Source organism: Cinclus cinclus, chromosome 22 (genome assembly GCF_963662255.1).
Source record: "Cinclus cinclus chromosome 22, bCinCin1.1, whole genome shotgun sequence".
Classification (NCBI taxonomy): Eukaryota; Metazoa; Chordata; class Aves; order Passeriformes; family Cinclidae; genus Cinclus; species Cinclus cinclus.
In genome coordinates this window covers 6,082,529-6,104,424 of record NC_085067.1, presented here as the reverse complement: position 1 = coordinate 6,104,424, position 21,896 = coordinate 6,082,529, and the positions used below count along the sequence as shown (strand labels likewise).

Here is a 21,896-nt window from a genome sequence, read left to right as displayed (position 1 = left end):
GCAGGGAGGAATGGAAGGGTTGTAGGCGGGAATGCAGGAAGGGATGAGGGAAACGAGAGGGATACAGACAGGAACGCAGGGAGGAGCAGGGAAGGATGGGAGGAGTCGGGAGAGGGATGCGGGAGGTATGTATGGAATGGGTGGGAGAGATGCAGGCAAATGGGAGGGATGTAGGGAGAGATGCCGGGATGTGGGGAGGGATGCAGGGATGCAGTAAGGGTGCAGGGAGGGATGCAGGCAGGATGGATGGGAGCTGGTGGGCAAGTGGGAGTGACGCAGGGAAGGATGCAGGGAGCCAGGAGGATTGCAAGGAGCCAGGGAGGATGCAGAGGGTTCCACACACACAGCAGGATCCTCGGTGGGATCAGACAGAAAACTCCCGGCGCTGCTCCACATGGAGCCAGAGGGAAGAGCAGGATGGATCCACAGGGAGCCGGACTAAGGGAGTAGGATAACCCTGCCGTGCTCCCGGCAGGAAGAAACCTCTCAGTGCCCAGCAGAGTCATTTACAATATATACTGTATATTTATTATAATTGCACCAGCTCACGGCATCTACAGCTGTACTCACAACCCAGAGAGAGAGCGCACGCGCGACAGGAAAATACTGAAGTATTTCTACAGAGTATTTGTTCCAGTTGGCTCCCTCCGCGGCAGGAGACAGAGACTGTAAAAGAGGAAGACTGGAATTTTTCCCTGATGTGCTGGCTGGTCCGCGGCGCCGCTGCAGTCGGGTCTCGGGTTTTTGGGAGCCGCAGCCCCACGGGGGCTGCAGGGCTGGGGCTGCGGCCGCTGGGAAAATCCCCCGCTGCTGGCTTGGGTTCGGATGTTCTCAGGGGATTCCCCCATATCCCAGCAGGATTGGGGGTCCAGCGGTCAGTCTGAGCTTTCCGTGGGGTGATGGGAGAGACGGGGGCTGTGAGGCAGCCTCTGGAATTGCTGGGATGGTTTTTGGAGCGCATGGCTCAGGGTTTGTAGGGATGCTGGGGGAACTCATGTCCTTCATCTCCCCAGGCTCCAGGAGAGCAGGACCCTTTGTCTCCTCCTCCTGCCACAGTCGCATCCAGAGCTGCCACCCTGCCCGGGGCTGGCACGCGGGGACAAGCTTCACCATGGAGTGCCAGGAGTGTGTCCCCACCTTACCTGTTTACCCCATTTCTAACACCTCTGCTTGTTCAGGTGTCTTTGCCAGCGGGTGGCTGGGACACCCAGGGACTGGTACCCATCACTGCCCAGCTCCTGGGATTTTTCTCCAAGGGCTGGTGAATCCTCAGCCTCTGGCTGAACCTCGACATGTCAGGTTTGGAAAGCCGACCCTGAAGTGTCCCTTCGCTCCCATTTCTGCCCTCTCGGGTCCTCTGGTTTATCAGGCCACGGCTAACGAGGCTGAGCTGGACTCCAAAGGATCCTCCCAATCCCGGCTGGCTGGAAACCAGCGCCAAACGGGATGGCCAAAGCCTGGCTTTACATCCAGGGCCAGCGGGTTAATCCGGGCAGCTGCTCTCCCACCCAGGGAGGCTCACCCCCATTGTCCTGTTCCAGCCGTCCGGAAAACGCAGGGCCACCGGGATTAAACATCAACCACCCCGGGGGCCCATGACTGTCCTCAGCACCTGGGGGACTTTTTTTTTTTTTTTTGGGGGGGGGGGGGGTGGAAATCAGCAAAATCCTGCAAAAACCGGGCTGCGGCCAAGCCCGGGACCCTCCTGCCTCTCTCTTCCCATAATTCAGTTTTAAAAGCAGCTACATTGCCCCAGAGCAGGAGGGGACTGGGGGCTGCAGACGGAGGCCATGCCGATGCCAGAGGGTGGCTGGATGCAACCCCAGGAGTGGAAAACCCTCTGCCCAGCCCCAGGTCCTGCAGTTCCCTCCTCCCGGGGGTGACAGCTCGGTGCACCCCAACCTGGGTGGGGTGGGTGAGTGCCAGGGCCGGCTCCTGAGCTGGGACGAGCTGGGCTGTTCCCTGGATCTCCTCGATTAGGAAGAGATTGCAGGTGCTGCCGGCTTTGTTCATCCATGGCTCGGCGTGTGCTCAGGTCTGGGGAGACCTCAAAATGTTTTGCAGTGCCCCTGTCCCCCAAGACACCCTGGGGACAACTTCGCTGGGGAAAACAGGGTCTTGCTCACCTCCGGTTAGCATCACACCCTCCAGCTGAGCCTGTTCTCCCCGCCAACCCACCCACCTCCCCGGGATGCTCTTGTGCTAAAAAGCAGTCAAACCAAACCAAAAAAGCACAGGAGATGGGGGTCGGGGGTGCCCCCAGCCACCCCCACCCATTGGCCCCAAGGTCTCTGCAGAGCATTTGTTCCCTCGCTCTGTGCTCGCCCACCCCACCCGCCCCATCCCGGCACTCCCAGAAATAAGAAGATATCCTCCCCTTCCCCATCCCGACCCCAAAACACCCCGGAGTGGGGGGGGAGGGGAACCACTCCCTCCCAGGGCGTTCCAAGGACCCATTTGAGCTCCAGTCCGTGCTTTTCCCCCCGCTGCCAGGTCCATCCTTAGCATCCCCCGGCTCCTTTCCACCTCCCCCGTGGTCCCGTCCCGTCTGGTGGCATGGAGGGGGCAGAGCTGGGTTGTCGGGGAGCTGCGGCCGGGTGCCGGGGGGGCTCAGAAGCCGGCGCTCTCCGAGCTGCTGCGGCTGTTGTAGCTGGGGCTGCGGCTGGGGGGGCTGCGGGAGCGGCTGGGGGGGCTGCGAGTCCGGCTGCGGCTGCGGCTGGAGCTGTAGCTGTCGTAGCTGCGGCTGCGGCTCCGGCTGTACGAGTAAGTGCTCAGAGAGCTGGAGGACGAGGGGCTGGGCCGGTAGTAGGGGATGGGACGCTTGCGGGCGCTGCAAATGGAAAAGGGAAGCTGAGTCAGGACCCCGGAGGCCGCTCGGAGAAAGGGGGTCCGGCGCTGAACCCCCGTCATGGCCAAGCATCCACCAAGGGAAGCCAAGCGTCCCAGCGGCCGGGCTCAGATCGGCTGCGGGGTGTCAGGATGAGGCCACCCGGCATCACTTCCCCTTCCAATCCATCCCTCTCGTCCTCCCCAGCCCCCTCCCCCGGGGTGTTAGTCCTGGATTAGGCAGCGTCGAGGGCAGAAAGTGAGCAGGTTAATGTGGCTTTTGTGTTTCCCAGACACCAAAGATTGAAAGCTGCTGAAAAAGAGACGTTTGGGATTAGCGGGAGGCGAGCTGCGGCCCGCTGGCGCCTGAGGATGAGGAGGGACACGGGCAGCGCGAGGACAGTGGGGTCGGGGGACATAGGGGGCAGCGACATCAGGAGTCGGCCCCTTGTCCCTTCTCCCAGCCTGGTGTTAGTGGGACTAGAGAGTGGCTGGGTGCCGAGGGCATCTTATGTTGTGAGGAGACACAGAGGGGTCCAGGAGGAAGAGGAGGAGGAAGGGGAAAGGTTACCCTGGGAGCCAGGCTGGCGGCGATGCTCTCCGGGAGGGACCTTGGGATGAAATGGAAAAGAAGTTGGCATCACTGAGGTAGGACCACATGGTGGAGGGGCGTGATGGGAACTGAGGACAGGGCAAGAGGGCAAAGAAAAGCCCTGGAGCTTCTGGCTGAGCTATGGGGCAGGCAAGGGGAGCTGGGGTTGTTTCCCTGGCTGCCCCCTCCCCACAGCATCTTCACAGAAATGGCTCTGCTCATCCTGAACCCTGAGTGGAGTGGGGTCTGCCATCCACATCCATCCCAAGGATGGTCATGGGGATGGAGTGAACAGTCCCCACAAGGCCCATGGACTGCGTTCTCCAGCCGAGCCCTGCCACCTCCTTGGAGACATCCTGAGAAAAACCAGGGTGGAGCAGAAGGGATGGAAAATCAGACAGTGGCAACTGGGCTGGGCTGGGAGCAGCTTTCCCAGCCTATTCTCTTTCCAGGGCATCCATCAGGGAGAACTGTGGGGAGCTCTGACACTTGGGCTCTGCAGTGTTCCTCCTGTCCTTTCTCCTGTCCTCTCTCCTGACAAATCCAGTCCTGCCCAGGCAAAATAAAATCCCTCCCACAGAGAGGCAGAGCTGATTTCTGAAAATCCAGCCCTCCCACCCCCCCCCCCCCCCCCCCCCATCCCCCCGATCTCCCAGCTGATAGTGGAAGAGACAAATAGGTCAGGAAGGAGGTAATCTCGGCTCGGCACGGCCCCGCCGCCAGTGCTGAATCTTAACGAGGTGCTACATATGCACACAGTGTTTCGTCTGGCAAGAAATATTGCCTGTCTTACAGCTCAGGATCCTGAGGCAATAGGATCCCAAGGAGGAGAAACCAGCTTCTGGAGGGTGGGAGAGATGTGATTGTGGATGTGCGTATTGCTGGAATATGCACAGGCGGATTAAAATTAATTCCTGTTTTCATGCCCGAAATAGGAAGAGATCAGAAGGTCACAGTATTGGAGGCAGTCTGGTTGCCCATCTGTCTGGGCCAGCTGATTCACACAGTCATCCTCAGGACTGTCTGTGCATCCACAGAGCTGCAGTTGTCTGTCTGTGCATCCATCCATCCCTCATCCATCCCTCATCCATCCATCCATCCATTCATCCATCCATCCATCCATCATCCATCCATCATCCATCCATCATCCATCCATCCATCCATCCATCCATCCATCCATCCATCCATCCATCCATCCATCCCTCTGCCCACCCACGCACCCTTTGGGGTCAGCTGGCAGCAGAGCTCAGCCTCGGGATGTGGCAGTGGCCGTGGCAGAGCCTTTGCCACATGCCAGGACCCACCTGGTGATCCTCCTCGGCTCCATGAAACTTGGGGAGTCACGTCTCCGCTTTCTGATGGGGGAATAGCTCCTGGAGCGGCGCCGAGGGCGGGCGGGATCGGGATCACCATGACGTGTTCGCGGCTCGTTGTCCTTCTCTCTACACCCCGGGAAGGAGGAGGAGGATGGTCAGGGAATGGGCTGGGGTCCCGCGCGGACGCAGGGACACCCTGTGACAGCAGTTCCCTGCATGGATGACACTCCCACCTGGGGCCGGCGTTTCCAGCGTGACCAACAATGACTTGCGACCCCTCCCCGAGTCCCAGGGCAGTTGGGACCACCCCTAGCCGCGACGCTCTCTGAGCCCAGTGCTGGCACCCGCGGTGTCCCCGTGCCTCTGTCCCCCGGGGCCTGACCTGCTGGCTGGCTTTTTCGGCGAGGGCGAGCGGGAGCGGCTGCGTCCTGCTCTCTTCTCCCGGGAGCGGGAGCGGGACTTGGAGAGGGAGCCGCTGGAGCTCCAGGAGCTGCTGCGCTGGCCCGGGCTGCGGGACGGGCTCTTCCTCCGCTCCGACGCGTGCCGGGAGTGCTTGGCTGACGATTCCGAGCTGCTGTTGGGCCGGCCCCGGTGGTGCCGCTCCTTCACCCTGTGAAGGCAGATCCCAGCACCGCCTCACACCTTGTCCTGGCTGGCAGGGTGCCCCCACAGCAGCCAGCACCCCAGGTTCTCATAAGGAACGTGACATGGTTCCCATGTAGGTACATGACGCCTGTTTTTGACTGGGCTACACCCCTGACTGTAAAGTACAGGGCTTTCATTTGCTTGGGATCCTGCATCCTGTGGGATGCTGTAATCCCATGCTGCCATCCAGGCACTGCCCTCCGCAGTGGGATAATCCCTTGCAGGGATGACCCTTCCCACAATGTGCTAGCACTGACCCGCTGTGGCTCTTTCCTATCCCCAAGCACAGCCCTTCCCTGTCACCATCTCCGAGTCTGTCCCCATCCCCATTCTCATCGCCAACTCCTCCTCATTGCCATCCCCGTCCCTGTCCCATCCTTATTCCCACCCACACCCCTCGAGCATCCCAACCCAGCCCCGCTCCCCATTTTAGCCCCCAGGGCTTTGCCTGGATGGATTTAAGGTGCCCAAAAAGAGTTGCACCCCAAACATCCCAACCCAGCTCCCATATCCTGACAGGGATGACAGGACCCCATCCCGGGAACTCCCTTACTTCTTGCCGTGCGCGCCGTGGTTCCTGTCGGGGCCGACCGGTGGGTGGTAGGGGTGGGAGCCGGCCGAGCCCTCCGAGTCGCTGCTGTAGCCGGCGGGGCTGAGCGGAGGCGGCGGCGGCTCCCGAGGGGCCGGGGGCCGCCCCTTGCTCTGGCCGCGGTGTCGGGACGGCGGCGAGGCACTGCGGGAGCGATGCCGGTGGCCGTGCTTGGCCCGCTCCGGCGTGGGCGACCGGGGGCTGCGAGCGCCGTGTCGGCTCCCCCGGGTGCGGGGGGACGGCGGCTCCGTCCTGCCGTGAGCCCGCGGAGAGGGGGACGCCGAGACCGGCCTCTGGCAAGGGGGGATAGAGAGAGAGAGAGAGAGAGAGAGAGAGAGGGAAGGAAGAAGACAAGAAAGAAGGAGAAAGGGGATTTTAACGGGGGGCGCCGGGCCGGAGGCGCAGATCACAACGTCAATGCACATCGCATAAGGCAGGCTACACAGACGCTACTCTGCACCTTCCTCTCGCCCTCAACAACGTGGGTCATGCAAACCTCCGCATGCAAAACGCCAAAATAATAGAACTCAACTTAAATCGTAATAAAAACCCAAAGGAAGGGGTGGGGTGGGAGGAAAATAAATAAATCCAAGAAAGCCCCAAGTCGTCGGGGAGGGAGAGCTCGAAGGGAAAGAACCAACCCCCCAAAAACACCTGGAGAGGGGATAAAGCAAACCCTGGTCCCCACCCGCCCCGACCAAGAAAGGGGAAGGGAAAAGGGGGATAAAACCCAAACGAAGGAAGGAAAATGGGGGGGCGGGGGGGGTTAGATAAGGAAATAAAATAGAAAAGATGAGAGGAGGGAGGGTGGGGCGGTGGGGGAGAGTAAATCAGACTGAACCGAGGGGAAAGGGTCGAACCAAAGGGGGCTGGAGGTGATGGGGTCTGCTCACACAGAGGCATGCACATATATAGAAATATATGTTCCAATACGTGTAGTTTTTATCGATAGTACGGCTTTCGGCTTAAAACAAATCCAGAAACGAGGAAAAAACGGCACAGAGCGACAATGGAGGGCAAGGCAGGGGAGGGGGCTGGGGGGCGAGAAGGCATAAAAGAAACCAACAAAAAAGAAAGAAGAAAAACCATCCAAATAAAATCAAATTTTTTAAAAAATTAAGATAAATAAATAAAAAACAAAGCAAAACTTCACAAATGTCCTCGTTACTGAGATAAACGAATGTCTCTGAGCTCTTCCTGGGACACGCATTGAGCTGTTAGCTGTGACTCTGCAGGGAACTGCTAAGTCCTCATCAGCACTCAACACAGACTTCGCTTTCTGCTTCCTTTTTTTTTTTTATTTTTTCCATTATATGTTTTTTTTTTTAAGTCCCTCTTGGTTAACATCCACTTACCAAAAAAGTGGCATTTCCTCCTTTAGTAGGTAAGGTATGAAGAGAAGGGAAAAGCGGGGCAATATAAGTGCATCATTAGATTCACAAAAATGCAAGAGAGAAAGAAAGAGCGAGAGAAGGAGGAGAGACAGAGACAGAGCCAGAGAAAGGAGAAATAAAACAAACCAGCTCAATTCTCCTACGGGAGGGGAAACCTTGGGCCACCACTGTGGCCAAACCCTGAGCCAGACTCTCACTGAGACCTCAGGGATTTGCCCAACCCTGAGGATCCCAAATATGTGAGCTCCTCTGAGCCTCAAACACTGCCTTCGTGTCCCCCCCCATCTCTGCAAACAACACGAGACCAAAAAGATAGGTGGAAACAGCTCCTGCAACACCAGTCCTGAACCAAGCTGGCAAACCCCAGCTCAGAGGGCTTTGGGGTCTCCTTCCCCCCAGCCACAGCCCAGCCAGGTCCCTGAGAATCCCCGAAAAGGTGAATCCTGCTCAGGGCATTGCTGAGTCCATCTAAGGGGATCAAAGGGGGTTCAGGGATATTGGGGTGGTGCCAGGATTGTGCCACCACACCCAGGGCTGGTGACCCCAGTTCCTCACCAAGCCCTTGCCCCAAATACACCAATGAATGGTCAGTGAATCCTTGAAGCTGAGGTTCTCTCCACCCATCCGACTGTGTTTTCCATGCCACTTTTCTTCCCCAAAAAAGAAAGGGGCAGGGCGAAGGGCTGGGATTCTGGGGATCACCACGAAGATGCTGTAAAAGGGATGAGAGGCTTCCACGTCCCTGAGCAACCCAGACTGTTCCACAGCCCATCACCTTCTTGTCCCCATGGAAAAGCCAATCCCTCCAGCCACAGTGCAGCAAGCTGCAGCCAAAATGGGGGGATTTGGGACGTTTATTAAAAACCAGTTGCTGTTGCAATGGCTGCAGCGAGGGGAAGGCTGGCAGTGACAATCAGCTCTGCCCAGCTGCCCTGCAAGCACTGGGGGACATGGATCTGCTCCAGGGGAATGCAGCAGCCCCAGAATGGGGGATCAGGGGAGCCCATGCTCAGCCCTGCATCTCAGGAGAGGAACATTGAAGCAGAGAAGATGATGAAGAAGAAGAGGACGATGAAGAGAGAAAGAGAGAGGGTTCCTCTTTCCCAGGGGGCCATATTGGCACTGGCTGGCCATGCCGTGGCCTCGGACTGTGGGATGCAGGGTTCCCACCCAAACCCTGGCGTGCAGGAAGGCAACAAAGGTGAAAGCATCTCAAATAAACCCAAACTGTCAAAGACTCAGCCTAAGAGGGAAAACATACACCGGGCACTTGTGGGGATGGGACAGCCCGGGCAGGGATGCTGTCCCCTGACCCTCACAGGCTGGGATGTCCTGGACCTCCCTCTCCCCACACAGGAAGATTTAAAACTTTCCCTACTGCAGCCTCCCTCAGTATTTTCACCGAGATGGGTTTTTTCGCCCTGAAGAGGGGCTAAACCCACACTAAATCTCCCCAGATTTCTCATTTCTTGCCCCATCCATCCACCCCAAAACCCCTGTGCCCACTTCTACCCGTGGCCACTGCCCCTATTTCTCCCTAATTACATTCGCCTTCATTACCCGGCCACTAATGGGGGACTGAAAGGGAACAGCCGTGCTCGGCCCCTGAATGGAAAGGAACACAAATTCGGAGGGCTGAAAGACACAGAAATGCATTCTACCGACAGCACGAGGAGACGGGGAAGAGAAAAGGTGGGAAGAAAGAAAAAAATATTACGTGGACAGGGCAAAAAAATATAAAAATAAAGAACGTAAGAGAAGAGCATGGCTTTGCAGCTAACTGGGGAAAACCATACAAATAAAGAAAAATTATATATAGCCACCAAAAAGAGACAAAATGAGAGACAGAGAAGGGGAGTGAGAAAGAGAAAGTCAGAAAGAAAGAGAAAATAACATTAAATCAAGCTACGGTGCTTTTCAACAGGCTCATCTGCAGAAGTGAACGTGCAGAGGTGGACAAAATACCTACCTTCGGAATTGGCAGTGACAGGAATGCAATAATAAAAAAGAAAACAATAATCTCCACATTTGGAGGGCAGAATGGGAAAAAGACAAGGACTCTTTAGTACGGTGATCCAGACCCCTCGGCTAATCCCGTTTGTTTTGCTTAGAATTTTTAAAATTATTTTTAAAATTGGTCTCTTTAGCTTCTAATTTTTATTATCTTTTTTAAAAATTTTGTTTGTTTGTTTTTCAAAATGGAAAGGCTGCGGCCGGCCGCCGAGCAGGGGGGCCGCGGGGGGGTGGCTGGCTGGTGTCTGTAACCCGATCAGGCTGCGGTTCAGTCTTAAAAAGTCACTCTATAACATGGCAAAGTCCCGGATAACATGCAGGGAAGGCGATGGATGGAGGTGGGACACAGCGAGGGATGTCGGGTTGTGTTGGCCCAAAGAAAACCGGAGAGAGAGAGGGGCTGGAGGGTGCGTGTGGGCGAGGAGGAGGAGGAGGAGGGGAGACCCAGGAGGAAGGCTGGGAAGGCAGCAGGGATGGATGGAGACAGGACTGGGTATTTAAAAGGGAAGGCAACGCCGCGCAGCGCCCCGGGGCACCCCGGGCTCCCGGCAGCTCTGGGGGTGCTGGGGTGGGACGGGCTGAGCCCGGAGCTTTTGGGGAGTCTGCGAGAGGTGGGGAGGGAGCTGGGTACCGAGGGTGCTCAGCACTCATCCTGTCGGGATGCAGGATGTGGGATGACCGCAGGGTGCTTGGTTAACCCCGCACCCAGCAGCCTCATCCTGCAGCCGGGGAGGAAAATCTCACCACGGCAGCAGGATCCAGCCGAGGACACCGGGCAGCTGTCAATTTGAGGAGGAAAAGGGCAATTCGCTCCTTTGCAGTGTAGAGCTGCTGGGTACTCTTCCCTTTTAAATTCCGTGTTCAAAATATAGAAAATGGAAATACAATGTTCAGCGGTCGTAAATATTTAGAAAACACATCAGGTTTTTGTTTTCTTTTCGTTTTTTTTTTTTCTTCTCCACATTAACACACACAAAAGCAAAAAATTCTAGAACAACACGATGACGACGGGGTGGGGGAAAATAAAAATAAGAGAAATATATATCATTTGCATTTCTGTACATCACAAGGGAAAAGAAAAAAAATAATGAGAAAGGAAACTAAAACATGGGGGCGGGAAAAAAAGCACGTTTCAATGCCCTTCCCTCCCCCTCGTCCCTGCTTCTGCTGAGCAAGAAATGGAAGTGTATATTACCGTTTGGGTTTTTTTCAAATGGGAGGCTAAAGAAAAACACAGATGGGATTAAAAAGAAAAAAAATAAAAAAATAGAAACCAGAGAGAGAAAGAAGAGAGAGAGAGAGAAAGAGAGAAAGTTGTTGGAGAAAAGTCCCGCTGGTGCCGGGGAGCCAAGGGAGCTCGACGGCCTGGGCGCTGCTGGGGTGGGCAAGGGGAGAGCGGGGCGAGCCGGGCGCCTGGGGGGCGGTGCCTCGGCACCCGAACCTCCCCACGCCCCAGCTGAAACCACAGGAAAGAAGAAAGCAAGAGGTGCCCCGAGAGGTGGGCAGGGTGCTGGGTGCTGCTGGGGGGTGCTGGGCTGGGGAGGGTGAAGGGGACATGTATGTGGGGTTGGGGGCTCCTGGCCCCGTTTTCTGGGGTGCCCCTGGCCGTGTTGGGGTGTTGGTGTTGGGTGCTGCCAGCTCAGGAGTATCCCTGCAGGATCTCACCTGTGGGAATAAAGTTCCCAGAAACAAGGGGGGACCTGTGTGGGCCCCATTAGTGGAGTCCTGCAGTGCCCTGCCTTCACTCAGCCCTGCCTCCAGCCCCCCTTTAGCCAAAGCAGGCTCCTCACCACCCCAGCACTGGTTAAACTGGGGCTTGCCCCCTGGGCCCACTGGGTTAGGGCTTTGCCCACTCAGCAAGGGAGCAGCCCTCGGGGTTTCACCAAGACCCTCGGGATGCTGAGGCAGAGCTGGGGATGTTCAGTTCTAATGTAACCTGCCATGGGGACCTCAAGGTCCTAAAATCTGAACATCCAGCATCAAATCCCCTCTAAACCCTAACTTGGCCAGACTGGGTGTTGGGGTCCTGAGCATTGGTGCCGGCTCCTTGGAACAAGGGATGGTTGGGGTTGGTGGGCAAACAAGAATTTTCCTGCTTTGCCCATTACTTGGCCGCCTGGGATCAATCTCAGAGAGGTGCTGAGCCCGGTGGTGACCCTGGCAGGTGATGCTGGCCTGCCAAGATGTCATGCCGGGGGGCTGATATCCACAGTGGGACGTGTGGCTTTTGGGGAAGGATGACCTGACCCCTGCCTCAGGGTGACGGGCTGGCTCCCCCAGGGAGATCGTGCACCCAGCGCGGGGTTGGTGAGTGCTGCAAGAGTGCAATCTGTAGCCCACATCTCCCCCGTGTGCTCCGGCTGGGCAGGACGGGGAGCCGAGCAAGTGGGGAAGGAGGGGAGAGGAGAGTAGGGGGGGAGTCCTGTGGAGGGAGGAGGGGAGGGAAGCGAAGAGTGATCCAAGAAAAGCCTACGTACATCCGAGGGCTCCGGGAGCGGGGCGCCGTGGCTGTGGCGGCCGTTCTGGGCGCTGCCCTTGTGCCCGTTCTGGTGTGGCGAGGCCGAGCGCTGGGGCGAGGAGGAGGACGGGCTGCGGCTGGAGCGGGCGCTGCTGCCCTTGGGACCATCCTGCCGGCGCTTGGGGCTCAGCCTGAAGGGAACCGCATCGTCAGCTGCCGGCATCCCCGGCACCGAGCCCGGGCCCGCCCTTAGCATGGCTCCGGCGCAGCCGCCGGCTGCAGCCCAGGCTTTGCTGAAGTCAGAAATGGGGTGAGAACTGATGCTTTGTGCTTTCTTTAGGTAAAAATTGAAACCCCGGCTGGGGACCATGTTCCTAAACCTTCCAGAGATGCTGCAGCACCATCCCACTCTCCTCTATACCTGTCTGAGGGATGCCTCCATCCTCCAAGGTCCCCATCTGTGGGACACCTCTGCCACCCACCTTCTGCCCTCCATTCTCCAGGGTACCCATCCCTGAGACACCTCCGCCTCCACCACAGAAGGGTGTCCATCACAAGGACATCTCTGTCCTTGCCCGCTACCCCACGGGGTCCCATCGCGGTGGCTGGGGGCTGTTGGTGTGATGTTTGGGGCGGAGGTCCTGGACTGTCCCTACCTGCTGGGGGATTTAGAGCCGCTGTCGTCGGAGGAGAGCGAGGCGCTGTGGGAGCTGCAGGAGCTGCGGCGGTGCGAGCGCCAGGCCGGGGACTCGCTGCGGGACCTGCGGAGAGGGCGGCCGGGGGCCGAGGGACAGGCTGAGCCACCGCGGGGGACACGCAGGGACACAGAGAGCCCCGCTCCCGCCGCCAGCCCAGCCCCTCACCTCTTGCGCTCTTTGTTTTTCTCTTTCCGTTTGTTCTTGGGGCTTCGGGACCTGCGGGAAAAGCCGAAAGCTGCAGACGTGGGAGCGGGGGCAGCACATGGGGGAGGCTTTCCCTGCCCCCCAGAGGCACCGAGGTTGTAGGAGGAGCGAGGGGAAGGACCTGTCTCGTCTGCAGTTGAGCTCCATTGAGGTTCAGAGTGTGGTGGGGATTCCAGATGGATATGAGGGGGACTGTGGGGTCAGGTTCAGATTGGTGACACCAGGCAGGAGATTAGGGGGGACTGGCTCTGCTCAGCATCCTCAGAGCTTGGGCCCATTATTACCCCCCACACTTGTTTCGCCCTGCGCTTTCTCTGGCACCCTTTGTCTGTTTTTCACTCCTTTCACCCTGAAACGGCAGTGTTGGCATAGGGCATACAGAGATCAAGGTAACAGTCAAAGTTTGCCCTGACCATGGCTGCCTGGGATCCCCCCTTCTCCCCAGGGGGACATTTGAGGCCATGTGGGACCCCACAGTCAGCCAGAGTGGCTGTGTGCCACATCCAATGGCAGAGGACACACAGCAATGTCCAGCTATGGGGTGAGGGGGTCCATCACGATGGGGAGAGGGGAGGGGACAGCAGGAGGGCACAGCAGGAGGGCAGGACACAGGGTGTCCCTGGCAGGGGAAACTGATAGCTGGTGGCAGTGGGATGGCTCCGGGTAGCCATCACTCTTACCTGTGTCTTCTCTTTTTTCGTGATCCTGACTCAGACCTAAGGGACGAAAAGGAGGCAGAGATGAAAGAGATACAGTGATCTGGCCAGCAGGCAACAAAGCCTGGGCAGTTTCCAGGGATGAGAAGGACAGGGGGATGACCCTGAGGTGGGCCACTGGATGGGGCAGGTGACAGTGGCTGTGAAGGAGGTGATTGTCCCATGAAAAGTCATCAGCGTCCATCGCCATCCATGTGTAAATCCCACCCCAGCCCAAGGGCCTGAGCAGCCTCAACCAGCTCCACCATCCCCAACCACCCTTGCTATTGTGTCCATCCTACCTGTCACGTCTGTGCTTCTTTCCAGTCTTCTTTTTCTTTTCCTTGCGGATGGGTGAAGAGCTGTCACAGCTAGAGGGGAAGTGGGTGCCCTTGAGCGAGGAGCAGGGGACTCCCCAGCCTCTTCCCCCTGGCCCAGGGGAGTCTGGTCCCACCATCCCCAGTCACATTGCTTCCCCTGGACCACCTCATGGGATGCATGAACATCGCATAGCAGTTATTTCCTAGGGGATTTGGGCTGGGGAGACAGAAAGGGACTTTTGGCAAAAGGGCTCTGGCTGCCTTCAATTCTGGAATGCCCAAACCCTGCTGTGTCTCATTGCCACCTCATGGACTCCACAGCCTCCAGCTGGAGACAAGATGGCCAATTCCCAGTGGGATTTCAGAGGGGGACAGTGGGTGGTGGTAGAGGCAAGCCTGTGCCCAGCAGCCTTACAAGCCCAGAGGGGACACCACAGCCCACCCAGCCCAGTGGTCACTCACCTGCGCTCTGAGCCAGGTTTCCTCTTTTTGCTGCCATGGGAAAGGCAGAGAAGAAATGGATATTAGGGACATGATCCTGCCCAGGCAACCAGTGCTAAGTGGTGAGGTTTTGGGTAGATGGACCCTTCACAGAGCCATATCCTGGCTGGTGCTGTACTCTGTGGCAGCGAGCTCCTTTCCCACATGGACCAGGCAAGGTCCCACCAGTGCATGCAGTGGGTGTGTGCACACACGTGTGTGTTGCAGTATCAGTACATGCAGATGTGTTGCACCTCTTAAGGGTGCACATTCAGGGATGCACTGCCCCCAGACTTGCCCGTCCAGAGCCTGGGAAAAGGCTGAGCTGTGAGATGAGCTGCCCTCCAGAGAGAGGGGACAGGCAGGGACAGCCGGGAACTCACCGACTCCGGCGGTGACCTGATTTCTTCTTCTTTTTCTTCTTGGGTGGAGGAGAGGTGGAGCTGCTCGAGCGTCTTTTCAGCCTGTGGGAGACAGAGGACAGGGTTGGGGAAAGAAGAAGGGACAGGCCCCTGGCCTCTGTGTGCCTGGATGGGGATCCTGTGCACACCGGATCCCCAAAATCCACACAAACCTGTACTCGCGGTGGCCGCTGTCCTCGCGGTAGCACTCGGCCGAGCAGTCACACTGCAGCAGGCAGCCCTCTCCATAGTCAGGGTACTCCACCGCGTACTCCTCCCCGTCTGCCCCGTGGTGGTTTTCTATCACACTGCCAAATGAGAAAGAGCAGGATTCATTTGGGGTTCCCCATTCCCTGTCTCCCACCAGAGCACCTGGGGCAGCCCAAATGCAGCTACAGGGGCTGGGGGACATTCCCTCTGCCACAGCATCCCCTTGATGTCCACACACAGCAAAGTCCCAGGGTGGAGGTCTGCTCAGGGTCTTCCTGTGGCTCCAATCCCTGCAGAGATCCCCACCAGGTTGGCACGAGGACACTGTGACACTCACTCCCCACAGGGCCCAGCCTCAACCTCATTTGCTTTGCTCAAGTGCTGAGGCTGAGCGGGAGGTTGGGTCAGCCCAGGTGGGTTGTGGGGCTGGATAAGAGAGGAGCTGGCAGAAGACCAGCAGTGGAAATTTAGATGGGAATTGCCCAGGATGATCTGGGCTTTGAGGACATAACCCCACAGTGCCACCACCTCAGCACTGGAGCTTCATGCAGGTAATGATCAATGTCCCTCCTAGGGCCAGGTGAAGAAGGGATGGGGGGACATCATACCTAGAGCCATCAGGGTCTCTCTCTCTCTCTCCTGAGTGACTTCGTCAGCATTAATTTTTTCTACTGCTATGGAAACTGGCATGAGGTTGCCATTGACTACCAGGGCTGTGGGCAGGGCTTGGCAGAGGCCTGGCAGCTGGACTAGGACAATCTCAGGAGACCCTGCCCAACCCTGTTGCCCCCACCTTCCTGGTCTGGCTCTGCCATCAGCCACAGGAGCAAATCCCACAGGGAGCCTCTCATTTGCTCTTGGGGGATGTAGGACATCTCACCATGGAGAGACAAGGACATCCAGGTACTCTGGAGAGAAACTTAAGAGATGGGGATGGGCTTCGAGTGTGCCTGGCACCACGCCAGCCCAGGTGTTTGTTTCCCAAGGGAGATTTGCCCTCAGAAACCTGATGTGGGCTCCTCTGCCCTTCCCAGCCTGGAGGTGAGCAGTCAGCGATGCTGGTGGAGAAGCACAGCCCCACAGCATCAGTCCCTTGGCAGCCTGGCCATTGCCTGAGAAAAGGGAAGCTCTCAGTCCCAGACTGCAGACCTGACAGTAGCACGTGTTGACATCCTTGGCTACAGGCAGGCCAAGGGCTGTTTAACCTAATTAGAAATGTCTTGGACCGAAACTACACACGAGGCACCCTCCCCCCTAACCACGGACCATTGCTCAAGCAGGACTTGAGCTCCCTTCTGTGCCACAGCCGTGGCTTGCTAGGTCCCCTGCAAGTGACTCCTGCTTTGGCCATGTCCCAAAGGTAGGAACAGCCTTTCAACCACCCACCCAACCGTGGGAAGGGGGAGAAAAGAGGCAAAGAGAGAAGGGAGCGGGGTTAATTCTCTGAGTGTGTCTCTACTCTGTGAGCAGGCAGTGCTCCACACTGGAGCCTGCTGCCAGCATCTCACCCATTAGCTGTGCTCAGCAGCTCAAGACCAGCCTTGCACTGTTCCAATTATCTCTCCCTGCCCAGCACACACTCGCCTTTGTCTGCAATCCCACCAGCCTGTCCATCAAGCCCTTCTCCTTGGGGACCCGGCTGTACCGAGCTGTGCACATGGAGACGGGAGCTTGGAGAGCACAAAGAGCAAAACCAGGGACTCAGGTGGTCACAGCTCTGCTCGATGCCTCCGTTTTCCTTGGGGAGTTATGCAGATGATGCTGAGCTCTGGCACTGGCTTTGAAACAGGAGCAGCTGGTTCAGACTCACAGTCCCAGCAGCCAAGGACCGAGCGGTAAAAGCCCAGAGCAGTGCTGGCGCAGAACCAGCCCACAAGATGTTCTGCTGAGCACTCTCCCAGCCACCACAAGGACTGAGGCTCTTTATTTAAAGCTTTTTTAACCCCTTTGTCCAGCCTCTTCATGCAGCACAGACTTTTGGCACGCAGGGTATCTTCCAGCATCTCAGATCCCTGCTGCTTGAACAGCCAGCTGCTTTGGTCCCAGCTCCCACCAGCCTCCTCAAGCACCTCCGGCTTTGCTCTCCTCTGAGCAATCCTTTACTGTGAGACTGCTCCTTCCAGCTCAGCACTATTATTTATAGCCCCGGGGCTAATCTTTAATGATTACCCTTCGTTTTTCAAAACCAAGCCTGTAAAGGTGACAGCCAGGGCTGCCTGGGTAACCTCAAGGCACCTTTGGCTTCCCCATGTGCTTGTTACAGTGCTGGCCCTGATGAGCCTGCCAGGAAGATGCCCTGGAGATGACTCCTGCCCCCACCAGCAAAGGCCACTTGTTAACACCTCAGGTGTGATGCTCAGTGACCTGGGCAGGTTGGTTTTCCCCATGCCGTGTTTTTTGCCTGCCTGGAGGAGAATCCTGAATGTTTCACGCTTTTCCAAGCCCCTGTGCCCCATCCAGGCAGGGCACAGCCATGTCCCTGTGTCCTACCCTGCCTGGCGTGCCAGCAGAGGGGTGTGAGGGAGGTTCTCCCTGCTGCCATGGCTTCCCTGCCTCCCCCCTTGCCCTGATTTCCTGACCCTAATGAAGCATTAATATTCAGTGAACCTGAAGCATCTATTCCTGTCCCAAGTGACCTGGTTTCCAGGCTGATGGATGGTGCACTCCAGGCCAGCCATGCTGCTTGGGCCATTAAGCATTTCACGATAAATCATCATTGAGCCAGGGTGGACCCTGGTGAGGCTGGGGACAGTCCTGTGCAGGGCAGGAGCAGCAACTGGCCTGTCTCCAGCAGGAGCTGGGCTGCTTTGGACAACAAACTTGAGCCCTAAGCCCCCTTCCAGGGCACATGCAGCCCCCCCAGACCAGGCACTGTGAGGAGTTATTAGAAGCAGAGGAACAATACTGGATCTCATTGGAGAAGATTCTTCCATGGGGTTCCTGTCCCTGGCTGGTGGGGTGAGCCAGGCATTGAGACCTTCTGCACCTGGGTTCCATCAGCTGCAATAGCAGCATTGCAATGCTGGCCTCTGCACAGCACCCAGAGGTCTCCAAACGACCAGTGCAGGATAACCTTTAACCTCTCCAGAGGTAGGATACTGCCTCAAAGGGGCAAATCCTGCCTCCAGCTGACTGAACAGACAACCAACAAACCAACCATCAAACCAACCAACAAACCATCAAATCAACCAATCAACCACCAGCCATCAAACCACCAAATCAACCAAGTCATCAAATCAACCAACCAACCATCAAAGCCAACACCCATCCATCCATCCATCCATCCATCCATCCATCCATCCATCCATCCATCCCTATATACCCTCTCCATGTCCATCCAGCTATCCAGTCATGCCTAGATATACCCTTACTCACCCACCCACTGATACTCAGAGGCAATCAAGGATGTGCCTCTCTGGGATGAGATGGACAGATGGACCAACTGGAAGCTGCCTGACTTACATTTGGCGCCCGTGCTGGTCCTCCCTGGTGAGCACACCCTCCTTCTCCATCAGCATTTGCCGAAAGGTCCCCACTTTCTGTCGGATCTCCTCTTCAGAGTACCTGGATGGGCAAAGATGTGGTCAGGGCTGCTGTGGTTGGAGCATGGGCACCCCATGGACCTGCTGAGGAACTGTATTCCTTTGGAAGTGACACATGGACCAAGGGGCCAATCAAAAGGGGACAGTCATCAGGGCCTGGAGGGCAACAGGACCTCTGCTTGGTCCTCTGCCACCACTATGTATGTCCTCCACTCTCTTGCCTGCTTCTCCCAGTAGTGCTTGACAGAGGAAAAGACACCAGGAAGGGGGAAAAGGATGACCATGACATTGCCATTCCCTATCACTGCCCCGGGCTTTGGGGCTAGTGCCCACCAAACCCCCTTGGTTGTGCCACCATTGTGGCCAGTGATTCTAGGGTTTACTCCCAGCATCTCTGTCCCATCACAAGCTCCCCCTGCTTGTCCCTGTGATGCTCTGGGGCCCTAAAAGCTGTGCTAGCTCTGTGCTACCACCAAAGGTTATTAACTGGAGACACTAAACACTGTGTCCTGGCATCTGAGAACAGCCACTGCAAACCACGGCATCCCTGCTGTCCCCAAGGTGTCCCTGGGAAGGGACAGGTGACAGTCCCAGGTGGGTGGTCCTCTGCCACATGCCATGGCTGCACAAGGGCACCTGAGCATCCTCCTCAACTTAAAACGTCCCAACAGGGGGATGTAGTAGAGAGCATCCATTTGGCATCATCCCAGGGGAGAGTGAAGGGAGAGGGACCTCATGTCACCACCACACTGCCACCCTGGGAGGGAAGGGGTCGGGTTCTGTGTGTGTCCCTGTCCTCAGCCACAGACTGCAGGGGCTGCTCATGGCCCACCCTTTCTACCACATCCCATCAACCCAGCAAACTGGATGCCAGAGCCAGGCCTAGCCCTGCAGTCCCCAAGGCTGGCACTTCACACAGCCCGTGCTGGGGACAGTGATGACCCTCACAGTGCTCTGGGTGCCCCTGGGTGCCCTGGGTGAAGAAGGGCAAATGGCATCATCCAGCCCTCCTGCAGTGTCCATGAAGCAGAACAGCAAGAAGAGGGGAATTAATATTAACGAACTCATTTGCACTGAAAGGCTTTCATTAATTCCCCAACCAGACTTCACACAGAAGGAAGGCTGATAACAGGGTATGGAGGCAGCCTGGCTGCTTCCCCTCACCTTGCACCTGGGCATGGGGAGCCCAAAACCAGCGTAGCACCCCCAAATGCTGCTCTGCTCCATTGCCTTGACAGCAGTGCATCCAGAAGGGCAGTGTGGCCATCCCACAAGGACAGAGCTGCTGGCCCCAGCCATCCCATGGACATCAGCCAGCCCACAGCAGCAGGAAGATGTCTGCCTGAGATGAGCATTTGCTGCAGCATACTAAGAACACGGTCTGTGCTCTTGGAGAGGGGACATGAGGCCAAACAGGAGGTGACAGATGGGCCACTGTGGCTGGGCCATTAGCAAATCCGTGGGGGGAGGCAAAGGCGAGGAACTCCCCACCACCTCCAGGGATGGAAGCAGGAGCAACACCAGCCTTTTCCCTCCTGCATTCCCCTGGTGCTGCTTATAATCCCGTTGGAGAAGGTTTGCTTTTGCATTTAACATATAGAATGGATTTGGGAAAGAAAGAAAATTTGCTGACACTTCTTTTCTGGACAAGGAATCCAGCCTGCAGGCAGGGAATAACAGTGAAGGCAGCCTGGAGCGAGCTATAGCAAAGGCAGGAGGAGCCATCCGCCTTTAAGGAAACAAGGGAGTGCTTAAATCCCTGCAGAACCCCCTTTGCTGACACTCACATCCATCTTGGGGCTCTGCCCTCATCAACAACTCCCTCAAGGCCATGGCCAGGAGGCTGCCCCTGGCCTAAGGAGAAACCTCAGGGGTGCAAATCCCTTCTCATGGAACCCCCCTGAAAAGTCCCTGTTGGGGGGAAGAGCAGGCAGAGGATTAAGCAGGTTCACCAAGATTATTACTGTAATTATATTATCATTTCGGCGTATCGCCATCATCAGTGTTATTAATAGCCTTAATAACAACAAAGCAATTATAGCAATAACAACAATCCTGGTTGCAGTGTTGCTATTACCCATTGCAGCAATGATACTACCAGTAGTAAGATCCCTACTAGGGCTCGGGAACCCGACAGGAGGCCCTGGGCTCCCCAAAGCGCCAGGTCAGCCTTATTTATTTCCGTAATGACAAATTAGGCACAATCATTATTCCAGTCTGTGTGAGACAATTTAATTCTAGGTCACGCTTGCACTCTTAATGAAAGCCTTGGCGAAGCCTTCCCTCAATCCATTTTCCTTCTCCCCAGCTGATACCAGTTCCCATCTACCCAAGTGTGCTGAAGAATTTGCTCCATCCATCAGGTTTTAGAGAGCTGTCAGAGGGATCAGGATGTTTGGCTGCTGGCAGAGACAGCACAGCCATGCCTGGCAGGGTTGGGAGTCTCCTTTCTGGCCCCCCAGTCCTTTCTGCCCACCCAGGAAAGGATGTTCCTCAGCCCCTTTTTTTTCCCCCTATCCCTTTGTTTTCCAAGGGGAGAGCAAAGGCTGTGGAGCAGCTTGCAGTGCCTGGCCATGGCACTGGCAGGATGGCTGCAGGGGTTCGTATTGCCCCAAAACACAGGGAGGAGAAGGAAGACAAGGCAAACTTTAGCCCTAAATCAGCCTCTCCTGTGACTAAGTCCCAGCTTTCCTCTGGGATCTCACATCCCAAGCATGTGGGGCACAGGATAAGTGACACTGATGACTTGCACAACCATGAGCATCTTCACTCCTCCTTCCTGTTTCATCTTTCCCTGTAGGACAAGCTGGGAGCCCAAACTTCCAAGCAGGGGAAGTGGATGAACTCCTAGGCATTGCTCTCCACAGACCAACCCACCAAAGCTGTTTGGTTCACCCAAAACTGGATTTACTTCCAAACAGGGACATTTGCCACATCAAGGTATTTTTCAAAGGGGGAGAACAAGGCGCAAACAATATCCCCACCACTCACCCCTGCTCCTCCATCATCTCCTGTAGCTCCATGCACTTCAGCTCCACCCGCCGCTTGCGCTCATGGTCCAGGATTTCCCGGTGAGCCTTCTTCACCATGCTGGGCTCCACCAGCCGCACCTCCTCCTCGCCCTTGTGCCATGTTCCTGAGGCACCGGGCTGGGGGAAGCCGTTGGAGGCTTCCTGGGGTGAAGGAACGTCAGCCCCATTGTTGTAGAGAGCCATGATTGCCTGGGAAGGAGAGGAAGAGTCAGGGTCAGAGGGTCAGTCCCTGCCCTGCTTCCCCTCTCACCCCCTGTCAGCGAGTGGACACTGCTAGGACCTGAGGGTACAATCAGTCTTGAAAGCAGGTTGATGGGGCCAGTGACTAGGAGATCTCCCTGCATCTTGTTTCAGTTTCCTCATCCTCAAAGCAAAGCTGGGGTTTGTCACCATGACAAGCTCCTGGGAAAGAGAGGAGGGTGCTCTGCTCCAGCCTTGTACTAGTAAAACCTGCCCAAGGCTGGGTCTGTGGGGCCCAAGA

At 56.7% G+C, this 21,896-nt stretch overlaps 1 protein-coding gene across 1 annotated transcript; it reads right to left on the bottom strand.

Moving 5' to 3' along the window:
• Nucleotides 1–2,610: 2,610 nt before the first annotated feature.
• SRRM3 (serine/arginine repetitive matrix 3) lies at nucleotides 2,611–21,598 on the bottom strand. The gene is made up of 14 exons (XM_062507115.1): nucleotides 21,375–21,598; nucleotides 18,304–18,405; nucleotides 14,805–14,939; nucleotides 14,614–14,694; nucleotides 14,213–14,242; nucleotides 13,733–13,801; nucleotides 13,416–13,451; nucleotides 12,697–12,747; nucleotides 12,490–12,594; nucleotides 11,853–12,024; nucleotides 5,933–6,261; nucleotides 5,117–5,344; nucleotides 4,723–4,860; nucleotides 2,611–2,830 (listed from the first exon to the last, which is right to left on the bottom strand). The coding sequence occupies exons 1-14, from the start codon at nucleotides 21,596–21,598 to the stop codon at nucleotides 2,611–2,613; spliced, it is 1,920 nt and encodes a 639-aa protein (XP_062363099.1).
• Nucleotides 21,599–21,896: the final 298 nt, after the last annotated feature.